This window comes from Phyllobates terribilis, unplaced genomic scaffold (genome assembly GCF_046119375.1).
Source record: "Phyllobates terribilis strain yellow unplaced genomic scaffold, ASM4611937v1 Scaffold_7__3_contigs__length_470593459, whole genome shotgun sequence".
NCBI lineage: Eukaryota > Metazoa > Chordata > Amphibia > Anura > Dendrobatidae > Phyllobates > Phyllobates terribilis.
This window is the reverse complement of record NW_027362767.1, coordinates 144,611,464-144,628,949: the sequence shown is the minus strand read 5'-3', so window position 1 is coordinate 144,628,949 and position 17,486 is coordinate 144,611,464. Positions and strand designations below refer to the sequence as shown.

General features: G+C 44.8%; 1 protein-coding gene across 5 annotated transcripts in view; it reads left to right on the top strand.

Annotated features, from left to right (window-relative positions):
- The window catches only part of SEMA6C (semaphorin 6C), a 146,039-nt gene that overhangs the window by 113,668 nt on the left and 14,885 nt on the right, over positions 1 to 17,486 (top strand). For all 5 annotated transcript variants that reach the window (XM_073639377.1, XM_073639376.1, XM_073639380.1 and 2 more), the window contains exons 3-15: positions 1,832 to 2,019; positions 2,636 to 2,750; positions 3,753 to 3,810; positions 4,281 to 4,334; positions 9,244 to 9,345; positions 9,911 to 10,001; positions 10,303 to 10,425; positions 11,214 to 11,302; positions 14,066 to 14,283; positions 15,443 to 15,574; positions 16,727 to 16,882; positions 17,092 to 17,265; positions 17,342 to 17,479. In XM_073639377.1, the coding sequence (XP_073495478.1) occupies positions 1,911 to 2,019; positions 2,636 to 2,750; positions 3,753 to 3,810; positions 4,281 to 4,334; positions 9,244 to 9,345; positions 9,911 to 10,001; positions 10,303 to 10,425; positions 11,214 to 11,302; positions 14,066 to 14,283; positions 15,443 to 15,574; positions 16,727 to 16,882; positions 17,092 to 17,265; positions 17,342 to 17,479 (1,559 nt within the window). In that variant the 5' untranslated portion in view covers positions 1,832 to 1,910. The remainder of the gene's footprint in view (positions 1 to 1,831; positions 2,020 to 2,635; positions 2,751 to 3,752; positions 3,811 to 4,280; positions 4,335 to 9,243; positions 9,346 to 9,910; positions 10,002 to 10,302; positions 10,426 to 11,213; positions 11,303 to 14,065; positions 14,284 to 15,442; positions 15,575 to 16,726; positions 16,883 to 17,091; positions 17,266 to 17,341; positions 17,480 to 17,486) is intronic.

Below are 17,486 nucleotides of genomic sequence, written 5' to 3'. Positions count from 1 at the left end.
CAGATCGGATCAGCATTCCTATTAATCAGGCCTTCGCTTCCTCGGTCCGGGGTTCAGGAGGTCCAGCGTATTAACAGTCTATAGAGACTGAACGATGCCGTGTGAAATTAATACTGACATACGTAGAGATAAATGATACCGCCATATACGGGCTATGCCAGAGCTCGGGGAGTGCTGACGACGGTGTATATAGATTTAACCCTCACTGCCAACCAAATGGGGTAAGAGGGAGACTGTCATGCCCATAATACTCACCTCATGTGCCCCAACAATACTCTAAGACCAGAGCGTCACATTGTCCCACAGTGCCCTCCTAATGACAGCCATGGTGCCCCATAATAGAGATTACCATACTGTGCCCATAAGGGGTAACCAGTGTTCAAAGCCAAGTACTGTAACAGTGCCCTGATAAGAGGCCACAAAATAGCTACTGCCCCCATAATGACAGCAATGATGCCCCATAATAGATATAACCATACTGTGCCCATAAGGGGTAACCAGTGTCCAAAGCCAAGTACAGTAACAGTGCCCTCATAAGAGGCCACGAAATAGCTACTGCCCCCATAATGACAGCCATGGCACCCCATAATAGAGATAACCATACTGTGCCCATAATGGGTAAACAGTGTCCAAAGCCAAGTGCAGCAACAGTGCCCTCATAAGGGGCCGCGAAATAGCTACTGCCCCCACAATGACAGCCATTTCACCCCATAATAGAGATAACCATACTGTGCCCATAATGGGTAACCAATGTCCAAAGCCAAGTACAGTAACAGTGCCCTCATAAGGGGCCGCGAAATAGCTACTGTCCCCATAATGACAGCCATGGCACCCCATAATAGAGATAACCACACTGTGCCCATAATGGGTAACCAATGTCCAAAGCCAAGTACAGTAACAGTGCCCTCATAAGAGGCCACGAAATAACTACTGCCCCCATAATGACAGCCATGGCACCCCATAATAGAGATAACCATACTGTGCCCATAATGGGTAACCAGTGTCCAAAGCCAAGTACAGTAACAGTTCCCTCATAAGAGGCCACAAAATAGCTACTGCCCCCATAATGACAGCCATGGCACCCCATAATAGAGATAACCATACTGTGCCCATAATGGGTAACCAGTGTCCAAAGCCAAGTACAGTAACAGTTCCCTCATAAGAGGCCACGAAATAGCTACTGCCCCCATAATGACAACCATGTTGCCCCATAATAGAGATAACCATACTGTGCCCATAAGGGGCAGCCAGCATCCAAAGCCAATTACAGTAACAGTGCCCTGGTAAGAGACCATGACACAGCCAGTGCCCCCATTTTGACAACCATGATGCCCCACAAAAAGGGTAACCATACTGTTCTCATGAGGAATAGCCAGCGACCAAAGTCAAATATAGTAAAACTGCCCTCATAAGTCATCCACTGCCTCAGTAACGACTGCCATGGTGCCTCATGTTAGAGATAACCGTACTGTGCCTATAAGGGAACACAAGACAGCCAGAGTCCCCCTGAGTCATCAGAAGGACCACTTCTAGAGTTCCAGATTGGTCCAGTTGGGTGCTGTACAGCCTTAATTGATAAACATGGGGGGTAAAATGTGTGCACCCAATTTTTTTAAAGTTGGTGGGTGGATTTGAGTGTTGACCAGATATATGTATTACAACTGGTATCACTGCTATACAAATACTTGTTTGTACCCTGAAATACCATACAATTTAAGGGGAAGGGAGTGGTGGTCCATGATCAGGTGAGAGCATGTGGAATCCCACCATGTGTGAAACAATATGTCCTCGTTCCACTCTCATCAGTGCTTCTATTGTGTTCTGATTTCAGAGCCTCTTGGATCATAATGAATATCCCCTAATATCCGGATACCACCCTCTCATTTCTGTTACTTTGGAAGAGGATAAGAATGTCCCACCTGCTTCTTGCACTGGTTCTTCTCCTTGTCAAATGTCAACCGTCCTCCTCACTCGTGTTCCCAAAAGACCTCAGTCCCCTAAGGACCATCGATAGTGGAAGTAAGTTCTATGTTCTCAAAAAAGTCTTCAATCTATGTATGAACAGGAATAGGAAGGAAAACGTCCGGGTTCTGCGAGAAAGGAGTCCAACCAGACCAGGTGGAGAGAATTGAATTGCACTACACGTTTCAGGGACGGTCCGCCACCTGAAGGGATGGACCGTCCCTGAAATGCGTAGTGCAATTAAAACTGTGTTCTCCACTTGGTCTGGTTGAACCCCCTTCTCGCAGCACCCGGACGACACCCATCGTTTTCCTTCTTATTTCTGTTAATGTCACGGCTCCAGCTCAAGGCGTTAGGGGCCGGTGGTCGGTGCAGCAGCGATTTGTAAGAGCCACATGTGCTGTCTTCAGTGTTGTGCCTGTCCAGCACAACCATCGGAGGTGAGCCTGATTAACTTTCCTCCCCTTTTCTGGCGTCACCAATTCACACATGGAGCTCTCTTCTTTGTGCTTTTGTTTTTTTTTTTCAATCTGTGTATTACACTGATTATGTCCTGATGACTCTGAACATCCTAAGAACATTCTTCATGATTCTCGAACATGATCTTTTTAAATATAGAGACAAAGTCAAAACGAACTTCTCCTTTATTAACATCTGCTTCTCTATCCCAAAGGTACAAAGGCCTATCCATGGTTCCGAGGGTTGACCACCGATCACGACTCTGCCCATCTTGGCCTGGATTTTCAGAAGATGCTGAAGCTCAACCAGACCTTGTTTGTTGCGGCAAGGTGAGTGTTGACCAGATTAGCTGCTTCAGAAATCTGACAATCCTTTGGTTGTCACACCATTCCCATAAACAGGACTCAACAAAAACTGGATTTTCTTTATTTTACGGTTTTCATCAAACTTTCATAGTTATTTGCTATAAGTTGTAATAATATGGTAAGACGGGAATATTCATAATTTTATGATCGCTAAGGGTTCGACATCTGGGTCTTTACCGATCGTGATAATTAAGGATCCTTTCATTCTCAGGATACCAGGACCCAGACGAATCGACCTTGGAAAGTTGTCTACTACTTTGTCTTATTGTAGTACTGGCCAAATAATTCCGCCAGTGCCAAAAAAAAAGAAACAAAAAGCAAAGAGTGCCATATAGGTGCCAAATAATAGTAATTTATGGTTCTAAAATAGCAAAACCATGCAGTGCCCAAATAATACTGCTTCTCAGATCCAAAATAATACCGCCATAAATGATCAAAAAAATAATTAACCATCTGGGTATCTACTAAATGAAACACCCACACAAATGTTCATGGTGTTATTACGATCCTGGTCGGGTGTGTGGGTCAGAAACTGGTGGGTTGTCTGGTCTGGTTGCCACATGTGGTAATCTTTATGAAGCCATTTTTCAACACAAAATTCATCTTCGTAATTGGACGATTCATCAATGTCGCAGACGGGGAAAATGTGTATAATTACAGCACAGAGCGCAGATTTCCTTTTTCCCGCCTGAGGAGATAATGACGGGTATGCCTTGAGATATAAACTGTACTCGTCAATCTCCGGAAATAGTATATTGTATAGAAAAAAAAAATCTATGTAGGAATATTCAGGCTAAATGTCACAAAATGGTGGCTGAACCGAATACAAAATGGCTGCCATCTCCTTTTTCAAGACAAGGAGTTGACTTGTTACCTGTGGCAACCAATAAAACCATGTTAGGTGTTCATTAAGCCTAGTGATGTCTACTATATGATAAAGTGTGTCCCATTTCGCTGTTTTTTCAGGGATCACGTGTACGCCATAGATCTAAAGAAAGCCAAAGACTCCATTACACCAGACAAGGTAAGATCTGTGTATGGCAGTCCTTCCCCATCACCCGATGAAAGCCATGAAACAGAGATGTATACGTGTCCCCCTTTTGGCATTGCCCCGTGTTGCTATGTAACTGTCCAGACAGGAAGAGCTAGACCTAAGCTTCAGTCATAAGGTCTGAAGGACTCCCTAAGGAATCCTATAATCTCCAGGTCGTTTCCTTAAAAACACAGGCTCCTGATCGAGCAGGAGCACCCACCTTTTGTCTAGATTTCAGAAAACCTTTCCCCTTTTGGCCTGAGATCCCCCCAAATTGTATTTGGAAACACTTGTATTGTACACATCAGATTGACGTCTGGTACCTCGGAGATTGGGCAGATCAGCCAAGTGTTTGAAGGCCTATGAAGTGACCCTTAGGGTTTTATCTACCCATTGATGGTCTCTGTGCTAAAAAACAATGTTGAAGGTCTCCATATTACACATCTTGTTTTTTCTTCCAGTATATAACATGGAAAACGAAGGACATGGACAACTGCGCTATGAGGGGCAAACCGGTAAGTGGCATTCATCATAGCGTAGGGGTTATATGAGAACCATCGTTGCTTGTCATGATAGACCTGAAAATTGGGACATCCAAGCTCACCTTGGGACCCCCTAGGGACTCATTCAAAACATTTATTTTTTGGGGGGATAGCATTAGCTCCCATTGGTTTCAGGCCAGGAAAGTTGAGACTGTTGGCTACTATGATATTGTGACGGCCCATTTTTAGCCCCCAGATACTTCATGTTGATGACCAATGATCCATGAACATGGACATGAGTTGTCCTAACATAATGGGTAGAGTGGGTGCCCGCCTGGCTCGGTGTGTGTAGGCATCTAGCTCCTCTTCCTCGCCACTAATTAACATGGAAGGCTTCCATCCCCGGATGACAGAAAAGCAAATTAGGAATGTACCAAACAATAGATTGCGGAAAACCATTTTTTTTTTCTTAAGAGCTTCGAAAATGAGCCGAAGAACTTCCATTCACAATCCCTGATCATCGCTGCCGGCTCAAGGCCTTTTGTTACTCGTCTGCTAAATGAAAATTTCCTAAATGAGAAAGCTCCGACTGCTGGCCCAGGGAAAATAACATTATCCCCGGCACTAATTAGAATTCGCCTTTAATTAAGAAGAGCATGCTGCTGAGGCTGAGCAGCAGATGACCCCGCTCCCCCGTACACTCAGCGACTCTGTGATGTTGCACAGCGGCAGATTTTCTCTTGCTGAGCTAAGCACCGATGTCTGCGCGCTTCTCTTTGTCAATGTCTCACACTCCAGCGCCTTCCACACTGGCGCGATGCTCTCTACGACGGGCTCCTTGATTAGTTTTCTGATCTCAAACAAAATGGCTCACCTGCAAGTTTTCCCCCTCCGGGAGTTTGGCGGAAAGGCTTTTCGAACGAGTCAATGAACGGAAATGAAAAGAGCATCCAGACAGACTGGGGTTGGACATGGAGACGTCTCAAATAGTTTTGGGACAACCACAGATCCCCGGAATTTATCTTTTTGTGTCTATAAACTGTTCGAAAACACAGTACAGTAGAAGAAGAAGAAGAATGAACCCAACTCTAGAGAGTCTGAAAATCGAATTTCTCCATTTTAAGGTCATTGCCAGTCTTCTCTTACTAAAGCCTTGAGAAAACTACTTCCTCAATAAACGTTTGTAACCTTCATGAACTTTTGTTCAGCTGCTGTTTTTATAAACTTTATCTGCTCGAACACCAGGGGCCCAAAATATAATGGGGCAACCCCCTAAGTCCACAGCTGTACCAATGAAGAAGACACTTCAGAAGGATCATCTCTATGGCACTATGACCATGCTTAGTCTTCACTCAAAAACAACTATGGAACCGATTGTACCCTTTTATCCTCAACTCCTTGTAAGACATGGGGGGCTTTTATAGGCTGTGTTGGGTTAAGGGGCTTAATTCCAGTTGGCATCACCTTCTTCTTAGGTGGCCCCCTCTCTTCATGACTACCAACTCAAAGATCATACTACACTTCTTCAATAATGGGATGGAGAAATGTGATGACCGAAGCCTTCACCCCAACTAATGAAAACCCAATCAATTTTAATTAATTACACCAGGATCCAGTCGTAACAGCCATCATTTATATTATTCTTTAACTCTAAATTGTGAGTTAAACTTTTTGTGTTTTAGTCCTATTTCCCTTTTTATGGCATCAGCGATCTTTTAAGCAGAACACGCACCATCCAGAATCCACCCCCTTCATCACACTTCTAGTATTGGTATAGTTCCAGTCCAAATATGTTCTTCTCTATTCTGCGGAGACCAATAGTTCTACAAACAATCTTGCCAACAGGACCAACACTAGTTTTAGTAAAGAACAATTGGACAGAGAGCAAAACAGCAGGACACGTTTTTTTTCCAATTAGGTTTATTTTATTATGCTCACAAAGGTAAAAGAGTTAAAACACATTTAAAAAACGTGACCACTCTGGGTTTCGCCTGTTGGCTTCTTCTGGGGCAAGCTATATTTTATTCATTAATATATTGTAGGTATTATATATAATATGTATGGAGAACGTTTTATTGCTGCTCATAAGGGGTTCAACAACAATATAATGTGACCTGTAAGCATACACAGCTTGCCCCAGAGTTTTTTTTAAGGAAGCTTGTGATGGTTTTGTTGGGGAGGATTGTTAGGAAACTTCTGGTGTCAGCAGGACACTGATACTGAAAATGTAATGGAGGAGGATCCTGGATGATACGTTTGCTGCATCGTTGATGTGGTAAAGTGGTATTTTATCTGATTTTCATTAAGAAGGCTATTTCACTTCTTCAGTGGACTTGACCGTGCTCCTTCTATTTGGAAGAGTGCCTGGTAAATCAAGTGTTATTTTTTGCGTTTTAAGCTTATTTATCTTTTGTGAGCACCGATTTGTACATTTCTGCCGTTTTTTATTTCTACATGAAAGGTTTGCGAGGACTCTGTCGTCTGAATCCATAATGGCACATACATAACAGCAAGTGGTACACCCTAACCGCTGCGCTCCAGACCCATTTCAGGGGCCTTTTTCACAACAAGAAAGCTTTATTATTCCTTACAACTCTGCAGGGCAGCACTTTTTTCACACAACCGTATATGATTACGGAGTTAAAAGTGTAGGGCCCCAGCTAAGTGGACAGCAGTCAAGCTGTGACACTATGGACACCAATGTGAATGGCATAAAAGTACATTTTCATTCCGAGAATCCATTTTAGTCAAGGCTGAATTGTCGGTGAAGGTGTTGCAGGAGGCAAACATTTACACAAAGCCAACGGAGCAATAGAGATGACCGTTCAATCGCAGGCACAGATTTAATGGAGTGGAGTGTGACTGCCCAGATTGTGTCTGAATAGGTTTATTATAGAAGACCAGAGCCCAGAATAATTCACTGAAATTTCCTTTAGACGACAGACGGTTGTTTCGACATGCTGGTTGTAAATGCCCCGATATAACAAACAAAAATTGGGCAAAATCACAAAATATGCCTGATGGCAACTGTTGCTTGCCCGGGGACCAAGAAGCCTCTCCGTGAGCAAATTACCATGACATGCCAACTGACCGGTTCAGCCATAGATATAATGATCTGTAATCATGAAGATGATCTCGGTGGACAGAGGCCTGTTCCGGCCTTTTTGAGCTCATTAGCAAAAGGCCATTTGTGAAGAATATTCTAGAATAATCACATGTGCCCTGGTTGTCAGGTCTTATACAGATCTCCGGGCACAGTGTAATCCGACCCGCAGCTGTAAGAGAGGAGGGAGGGGGGCTTCAGTACAAGTGTCTCTCTGCAGCTGTGAGCTGAGCTGATAGGAAGGGCCCCCTGTAGTGATCCCTAACATGTGCTGTTTTGTTAAGGTACTATATTTCAATACCGAGTTGTGGAAGAACTATTTGTCCCAGCTCTTCACAAAATGGATTTTCTAGCTCAGGGGGAGATAGCGAATGCCAGACTGCATCCCAGCCCAATCTAGCGTGTAGGGACGAGGAAATACTCGCCCCAGCCTTTTGGAAACCCCTAGCACCCCTGTGTTTGGTCTCCACACGTAGCAGGGGCCCAGCTGGATCCGATGACTCCAGAACCGGCTCACTAGGAGCATCCAGTAAGGAATTGTAGCCCATTTTTGTTTCGGGAGATGGTAGCAAGCTTAGACCAGAGAGTGGAGAGTTAGGTCCAGCCCTGGGAGTGACCCAGAGAGTTTAAAAACTAGGTCTCCTCCCATGGTCTTTTCCTGGGGGAGCTCGTGACATAAAGACGTGTGGGAGAAGTCCACCAACCAAGTGAGGGCCCACAACCTCCCCATGTGGCCCCCCATCCCCCGAGCCAGGCTGTCCAACTATCTAGTAATGGACTTTAAGATCTGCTTATGCTTGTTGTACCATGCTTCTGTATTTGTAACTCTGACCACTGTATATGTATAACCCTTATGTATATAGTAGATGGTTTAGTGTGCCCCTAAGGTGATTAAATATATAATTTAATCTTGGGCTGTTCTTTTATCTCGATCCACGAACCTTACATCTGTTGTTCGGTCCAACGAACATGCTACCTGGCTGGTTTCTAGCCCGATATAAGTCTGTTATATCAAATAGAGACTTGTGGCAGCTCTACCAGGCCGACCAGGCTCTGCTTCACTGGAGTAGTGAAAGAGCCTCTAAGCCTGTCAGGGGTGTGAGTGAGTGTGGGGCTACGTCAGTGACTGAGTGGACCACCTTTTCTCGCTCCCTGGTGCCTCTCTGTACCCGTGTGGACAGGAGGTGACGGTGTAGAACTGTACCAATCTGACCTTACGCCTCCTTGAGGGGGCGCGGAACGTCACATTGGTGCAAAGGGTAGATCCATATCATGTGCTCCGTTTGGCGTAGAGTGACGTCAGACGGGAGGCGGGGTGCCTTTTTAGATCTCATTAGCATGGATTTGTCTATTTCTGTGTCTTTACCATATTAGCCTTCTTAGATGATATCGGGATAAGGCACAGATTATAGCCTTTGCTGTTTATTTTGTTTTTCCATCTCTGGCAGGACTTCTGGTGTCTTATCATTCTGCCACCAATTTTTGGTTTTGTATAACACACGGATTGCGGTCGTCTTGCGGGGCCGGCGCTGAGCCGCCATTGTTCTGTCATTGATAGGATCTGGACACGAGTCTCGTTGCTGAGTAACGATGCGTCTTGAGATAAAAGCCGATTCCTCATTCCTGAGGCTCCGGCATCTTTCCTGCATTCAGAAAGAGAGAAAATTACCTTTCGTCGGACAAAAGAAAGTAAAATACGGAGGGAATTCAATGCTGGTGACAGCAGGGAGGGAGATGGAGAATTCAGAGGCATTGCCGGAGCGTCACACAGTTATATGGGCAGCAGCCATGCTTTATCTGCTGCTGGGGAATCATGTCTGATAATTGTCTCCGTCGCAGGATGAATGCTACAACTACATCAAAGTGCTGGTCCCCAAGAACGACCAGACCCTCATCGCCTGCGGCACCAACTCTTTCAACCCCACGTGCCGAAACTACAAGGTGAGTGTCCCCCAAACAAAAATGTGTCGATATCAAAATATAAAACCTCTGTAGCTGGAGGCTACAGCAGTGAAAACCGCGTCCTTCTATCTCATACCTGTGCGGAGATATCTTTAGTTGAAAATATAGACGGCGCGCCACTCTAATGTCCACATGTCAACACTTCCGGTTACATGTGGGAATTGAGCCAATGCGTGGATTCCAGCTCCAGCCACATCAGGTACGTGTTACATGTGCCACTATTTCAGCTAGTTTGGACCCAGCACTGGGCCAGGCTGATGGGATTCAGCAGAGACAGGAAGTGTTATCATAGGGATTCAGGTATTTAACTGATATCTCCGCACAGGAACGAGATAGAGAAAAACAGTTTTCACATAATTAATGAGCAGGAAAGGGGCTTTTATATGATAATACAGTTGTAGTAACTATATTATCAGTACGTGACGCCCCACGTTGGCCATAAACAAGCTGAGCTGATTCCATCAGTGCCGATGAGGCATGTGTCCGGCTCGTCTACGGTCGCCCTCTGATAATGACGTATGCCACATATATGATCTTCCTCCAGATCAAGACCCTGGAGCAAGAAGGGGAAGAGTTCAACGGTCAAGCGCGCTGCCCATTTGATGCCAAGCAAGCCAACGTGGCGCTGTTTACCGGTAAGATTCGGAGCCAGTATGGTTCATGCTGAGGATCCGACTCTGACACTTGGGGTATCACACATGATGGGCTTAGATACGCGGCTCAGCAGACAGTAGGATAAGACTTGCAGCGTTTCAGTGTATCGGCCCCTCCATTATAAGTGATGGCGGAGCGTGTTAATAATACGCGGTACGGCTATTAGCGGGCGCTGCGCTCAGCGAGGCTGTGACTAATTGGCTTAGTAGTACATGGGCCGGCTCCTGCGCAGAGCACACGCCGCGCTCCCTCCCACCATCACCCTCCTCTCTCTCCCTGTAGATGGCAATCTGTATTCTGCCACCATGGCCGATTTTCAAGCCAGCGACGCCGTCATCTACCGCAGCCTGGGGGAGAAGAGCCCCGTCCTGCGCACCATCAAGTACGACTCCAAGTGGCTGAGAGGTGAGGACCCGATCTCCAGCACAGCACTGTCTGCACCAGCTGCAGGGACCGGGGACGTCCACCAGGGGCCGACAGGGACAGACCCAAGTCTTCTCACAGGCTCTGTGGTCTATGGACACAGCGAGGCTGAATAATGCTGTGATGTGACCACTAGGGGGCAGTGTACATTAGGTTATTTTCCATGTCAATGTGACCACCAGGGGGCAGTATACATAAGGATATTTTGCACATCGATATGACCACTAGGGGGCAGTGTACATTAGGTTATTTTTCATGTCAATGTGACCACCAGGGGGGCAGTATACATAAGGATATTTTTCATGTCGATATGACCACCAGGGGGCAGTGTACATTAGGTTATTTTCCATGTTGATGACACCACTAGGGGGAAGTATACATAAGGATATTATCCATGTCTGTGTGACCACTAGGTGGCAGTATACATAAGGATATTTTGCACGTCGATATGACCACTAGGGGGCAATGTCCCATATTGATGTGACCAGTAGGGGACAGTGTGCATAACGTTATTTTCAATGTCGATGTGACCACTAAGGGGCAGTGTGCATGGGGTTATTTTCCATGGCTATGTGACCATTAGGGGGCATCGAACTTAAGGGTTTTTTCCATGTTGATGTGACCACTAGGAGGCAGTGTACATTAGGTTATTTACCATGTTCATGTAACAACTAGGGGGCAGTGTACATTAGGTTATTTTCCATATCGATGTGACCACTAGGGGGCAGTATGTAGCACCTGTGTTCACTTTCTCCTTCTTCCTCTTGCAGAACCCCACTTCATCCACGCGGTGGAATATGGGAGTTACGTGTACTTCTTCTTCCGGGAGATCTCCATGGAGTACACCACCCTGGGGAAGGTAGGTAGATGGCGGGTGGAGGTGTGTGGAATTGGCGCCTGACTGGCGGCTGCTTCCCAGTATAAGGCGGGAGGATGATTTTCTGCTCCGGCACCGCAGAGGTTGAGGGCTATAGAGCCATTGTGACTGCGCCTTCAGTAACATCGTATTGTGCCGCCCCCAGGTCACCAGCCTGGCAGCTCCGCTATCAGCTCTGCCCCTCTGCTGCATCACCAGCAGATCACACATCCACAGCTGGCCGGATTAGATACACGGATCACAAGACAGTATCACACATGGAAGGATTAGATACATGGCTCAGAAGACAGTATCACACATGGAAGGATTAGATACATGGCTCAGAAGACAGTATCACACATGGAAGGATTAGATACATGGCTCAGAAGACAGTATCACACATGGAAGGATTAGATACATGGCTCAGAAGAGAGTATCACACATGGAAGGATTAGATACATGGCTCAGAAGAGAGTATCACACATGGAAGGATTAGATACATGGCTCAGAAGACAGTATCACACATGGAAGGATTAGATACACAGCTCAGCAGACAGTATCACACATGGAAGGATTAGATACATGGCTCAGAAGACAGTATCACACATGGAAGGATTAGATACATGGCTCAGAAGACAGTATCACACATGGAAGGATTAGATACATGGCTCAGAAGACAGTATCACACATGGAAGGATTAGATACATGGCTCAGAAGAGAGTATCACACATGGAAGGATTAGATACATGGCTCAGAAGACAGTATCACACATGGAAGGATTAGATACATGGCTCAGAAGACAGTATCACACATGGAAGGATTAGATACATGGCTCAGAAGACAGTATCACACATGGAAGGATTAGATACATGGCTCAGAAGACAGTATCACACATGGAAGGATTAGATACATGGCTCAGAAGAGAGTATCACACATGGAAGGATTAGATACATGGCTCAGAAGACAGTATCACACATGGAAGGATTAGATACATGGCTCAGAAGACAGTATCACACATGGAAGGATTAGATACATGGCTCAGAAGACAGTATCGCACATGGAAGGATTAGATACATGGCTCAGAAGACAGTATCACACATGGAAGGATTAGATACATGGCTCAGAAGACAGTATCACACATGGAAGGATTAGATACATGGCTCAGAAGACAGTATCACACATAGAAGGATTAGATACACGGCTCAGAAGACAGTATCACACATGGAAGGATTAGATACATGGCTCAGAAGACAGTATCACACATGGAAGGATTAGATACATGGCTCAGAAGACAGTATCACACATGGAAGGATTAGATACATGGCTCAGAAGACAGTATCGCACATGGAAGGATTAGATACATGGCTCAGAAGACAGTATCACACATGGAAGGATTAGATACATGGCTCAGAAGACAGTATCACACATGGAAGGATTAGATACATGGCTCAGAAGACAGTATCACACATGGAAGGTTTAGATACATGGCTCAGAAGACAGTATCACACATGGAAGGATTAGATACATGGCTCAGAAGACAGCATCACACAGGATAGGATTAGATACACGGCTCAGAAGACAGTATCACACATGGAAGGATTAGATACATGGCTCAGAAGACAGTATCACACATGGAAGGATTAGATACATGGCTCAGTAGATGGTATCACAAGACAAGATGAGATACACAGCTCAGCAGACAGTATCGCAGGAGAGGTTCGATACACCTGGCTGTATAGGAAAGTGTTATTTAGCCACTTGATAGTGAGATTATATTACTGTATTTACAGTATTTTAGCACTAAATGGCAATATTATGTGTGCTGTATATGACAGCATTATTTGGCACTACATGGTTGTATTATGTGTGCTGTATATGCCAGTATTATTTGGCACTACATGGCGGTATTATGCATGATGTATATGGCAGTATTATTTGGCACGACATGGTTGTATTATGTGTGCTGTATATGGCAGTATTATTTGGCACTACATGGCGGTATTATGTGTGCTGTATTGCTGTATATGATGGTATTATTTGGCATTGCTTGGCGGTATTATATGTGCTGTATATGGCAGTATTATTTGGCACTACTTGGCGGTATTATGCATGATGTATATGGCAGTATTATTTGGCGCTACTTGGCGGTATTATTTGGCACTACTTGGCGGTATTATGTGTGCTGTATTGCTGTATATGACAGTATTATTTGGCATTGCTTGGTGGTATTATATGTGCTGTATATGGCAGTATTATTTGGCACTACTTGGCGGTATTATGCATGATGTATATGGCAGTATTATTTGGCGCTACTTGGCGGTATTATCTGTGCTATATATGACGGTAATATTTGGCACTACTTGGCGGTATTATGCATGATGTATATTGCAGTATTATTTGGGACTACATGGTGGTATTATCTGTGCTGTATATGACAGTAGTATTTGGCACTTCTTGGCGGTATTATCTGTGCTAGATATAACAGTATTATTTGGCGGTATTATCTGTGCTATATATGACAGTATTATTTGGCACTACTTGGCAGTATTATGTGTGCTGTATATGACGTTATTATTTGGTACTACTTGGCGGTATTATGCGTGATGTATATAGCAGTATTATTTGGCACTACTTGGCGGTATTATGCATGATGTATATAGCAGTATTATTTGGCACTACTTGGCGGTATTATGCGTGCTGTATATGGCGGTCGGGAACTCTCATCTGCATGCTGGCATCACTGCAGTGTCTCTGCATTGCCCCCAGGTGACCTTTTCTCGGGTGGCCCGAGTCTGTAAGAACGACATGGGCGGTTCTCCTCGGGTCCTGGAGAAGTACTGGACCTCCTTCCTGAAAGCTCGTCTCAACTGCTCGGTCCCCGGTGATTCCTTCTTCTACTTCGATGTTCTCCAGTCCATGAGCGACATCCTGACCATCAATGGCCGGCCCGCCGTCATCGGAGTGTTCGGCACCCAGGCCAACAGGTGAGATGGGAAAGAAACAGTGGAGCACTATGGGTAATCCGAGCATGCTTATAAAGAGGAACTCCAGCTGCACATGGTTATAAAAACATCCGAAAACAGCGCCACCCCTTTGTACAGGTTGTGGATGGTATTACAGCTGAAATTTATTTAATTCAATGGAGCTGCAGTACCAGATGCATCCTGTGGACATAAGGGGCGCTGTACCTGCAATAAAGCAGACTTTTTTTCAATCCTGTACTACCCCTTTATGCTATTTTTACATTAGCTTTGGATGTGACTAGAGAAGGTAGGAGATAGATGAAGCAGCGTCCCTGCAGCATTAGATAATGAAGCTGCACACGGGCCTCCTCGTCCTCCGCGCACCTGCGGCCCGGCTATCATATATTAATGGACGCTCCCCGGAGGGCTATGAAAGCTGCATGAGCGCATAGGCAGCCGCCAATAATGGCCGCACAGTATACGGCCGCGTCCAGGCAAAGTGGAGCATTATATAGACCCTATTAGTGGATTAGGTAAGCAAAACCGAGCCGTACGGAGATGCCCGGCAGGGCCGTGAAACAGAAATGAAGTGGCTGGGAAAGTTCAGAGGAAGATTTAACGCCGACTCTGCGGCTGCTAGACAAAACGTAATCAAGAGGGGGCGATAAATTACAGGTTATAAAGAAGGAAACCGCAGGTAATGGAGGGCAATACATCAGAGCGAGGTGCCAGAGAATGAGGCCTCCTCTCCGGGCCGCAGACTCCATCCCTGAGCCTGCCGGGAGACGCAGGGAATAAATCCATTTATATCAATGTTTTCCATGGCAGCGAATGTATCGGCTCATAAAGGAAATTGATCTTCAGGGACGCGTTGCTATTGGACGGGAGGCACATTAGCGTCTGCACGGCATCATACATATGGGCATCGAGGGAGAGGGGCCATTAAAATGAGAGATTAATACCGCTGCTCATAATTGGGGCAGAAATCCTTATTAACAAATGTTTCTGCATGGAAGACTTGAGGCTCCATGTCACACACAGCGCCGTACCGAGCTTTAAACCACAGGAGAACATTCTCTAAAAGGATCCTTTTGATTTAAGGTGGAGGTTATTCAATTGCTGGTAGATATCGAGAGCAGAAACCCACTTGTAACTCAATCTAGAACTTGTTTTCTTCTAGTATCACCGGATCTGGCATTTGTTCTTTCTACATGGATGAGATCGAGAAAGTTTTTAACGGGAAGTTCAAAGAGCAAAAGACCACCGAATCTGCTTGGACCCCAATTGCAGAAGATAAAGTCCCAGTCCCCAGGTGTGTACCACCTCAGATGTCTAAAAAAAAAAGAGGAGATGCGTAGCCTGAGGTTTCCACAAGATTCATAAATTGAGGTTTGAGGAGATCAATAACTTGAGAACTTTGTGGATATCCATAGTTTGAGGCTTCCAGGAGGTTAAAGCTTCTCAGAGATCCATACTTTAGAGCTTAAAGGAAATTGATAGTTTGAGGAGTGGAAACTTCAAAGTGATTGATAACTTGAGGCCTAAAGTACAGTAGTTTCTAAAAGATACGTAGTCTGAATTTTCAAACAAATCCATATCTTGTGTCTTTCTAAAAATCCACAGTTTGAGGCTTCAGAGAGATCCATAAAGCATTAAAAAGATTGAGGTTTCCTGGAGATCTGTAGCTTGAGACTTCAAGGAGATTTGTAGCTTAAGGCATCGAAGAGATACAGAAGTTTAGGAAACCTCTCAAAGCTTTCAACTTTGGGATCTATAGATTGAAAATCCAAAGAGACCCATGAGTTGAAGGTTTGAAGAAATCCTTATCATGAGGCTTTTTTGAGATCTAAGGATCTATAGAGATCCGTAGCCTGAAGCTACTGGAAGATCCATAGCTTGAGGTTTTAAAAAGATTTGCACCTTGTGGCTTTCAGGTGATCCATAGTGTAAGGCTTTGAGAGGACATATATCTCAAAGCATTGATGAGATTCATAGATGGCATCTATTGAGGCATGAAGGTGATTGATTGAAGCTAAGTAGATCTTTAGCTTGAAGCTTTTAGAAGACCTGTAGCTTCAAGTTTCAAAAAGAATGATGGCCTGTGACTTTCAGGAGAGCCATTGTTTGAGGCTTTGTGAAGATCCATCTCTTAAGACATCGAGGTGCTTCATAGCTTGAATTTTTAGGAGATCCTTAGCTTGAAGCTTCAAAGAAATCCAAAGGTTTTGGCTTTTAGGAGATCCATAACTAGAGCCTTTCAGGAGATCGCTAGCAGAGGCTTTCAGGAGATCCATAGCTTGAGGCTTTGAAAAGATCTGTAACTTAAGACATCAAGGTAATTCATAGCTAGGGTTTTGAGGAGAATCCTTAGCCTTGGCCTTCAAAGAGATCGACGATTTGAGGCTTGAAGCTTTTAGAAGTTTGTAAGTTAGATCTTGACCTTCCATTTTACTTTCCCTTCCAGGCCCGGGTGTTGTGCTGGTTTTGGCAATGCTGCTTCCTACAAGGCATCCAATGAGTTTCCAGATGAGACCCTTTCCTTCATTAAATCTTTCCCTCTCCTAGACGAGGCTGTGCCTTCTATTACAGAGACACCATGGTTTACAAAAACAACCAGCAGGTATGGAGAAATTATTCAATATAGAAAGAATAAAAAGGCCAGGTGCTCCAGAGAAATTAATGGGTTATTCTTTATTCTATTAATTTAGATAATGGCCGTTTTTCTTATTCATCTTCCCAAAAAGATGAACGCCCTTTTATGCATCTTACTATAAGAAGATCACTTTGAGACATTCCTTCTATTTCATTTTCCGTATTCTGATTTTCCAGATATAAGCTAACGCAGATTGCTGCCGACACCTCGGCCGGTCCTTACGGAAATTACACAGTCATCTTCTTGGGGTCCGAAGATGGAAAAATTCTTAAGGTTCTTACGGGAACTAAGGAAAACTCCACAGTGGAAACTGTCCTCCTGGAAGAACTTAATGTCTACAACCAAGACAGGTAAGGGCTGGGCCTTCAGTTCAGTTCTTGGTGCCGGGATTATTCAACCCACACAATGAAATATTGTATAACATAGGTGCGGCGGAAAGGTGGACGATGGGAGGATCTTAGGATTGCAGTTGGATCGAGAGAATAACGCCCTGTTTGTAGCGTTTTCGAGCTGTATCATTCGCGTTCCTCTCAGCCGATGTGAATCATATGGGACCTGTAGGAGGTAGGTA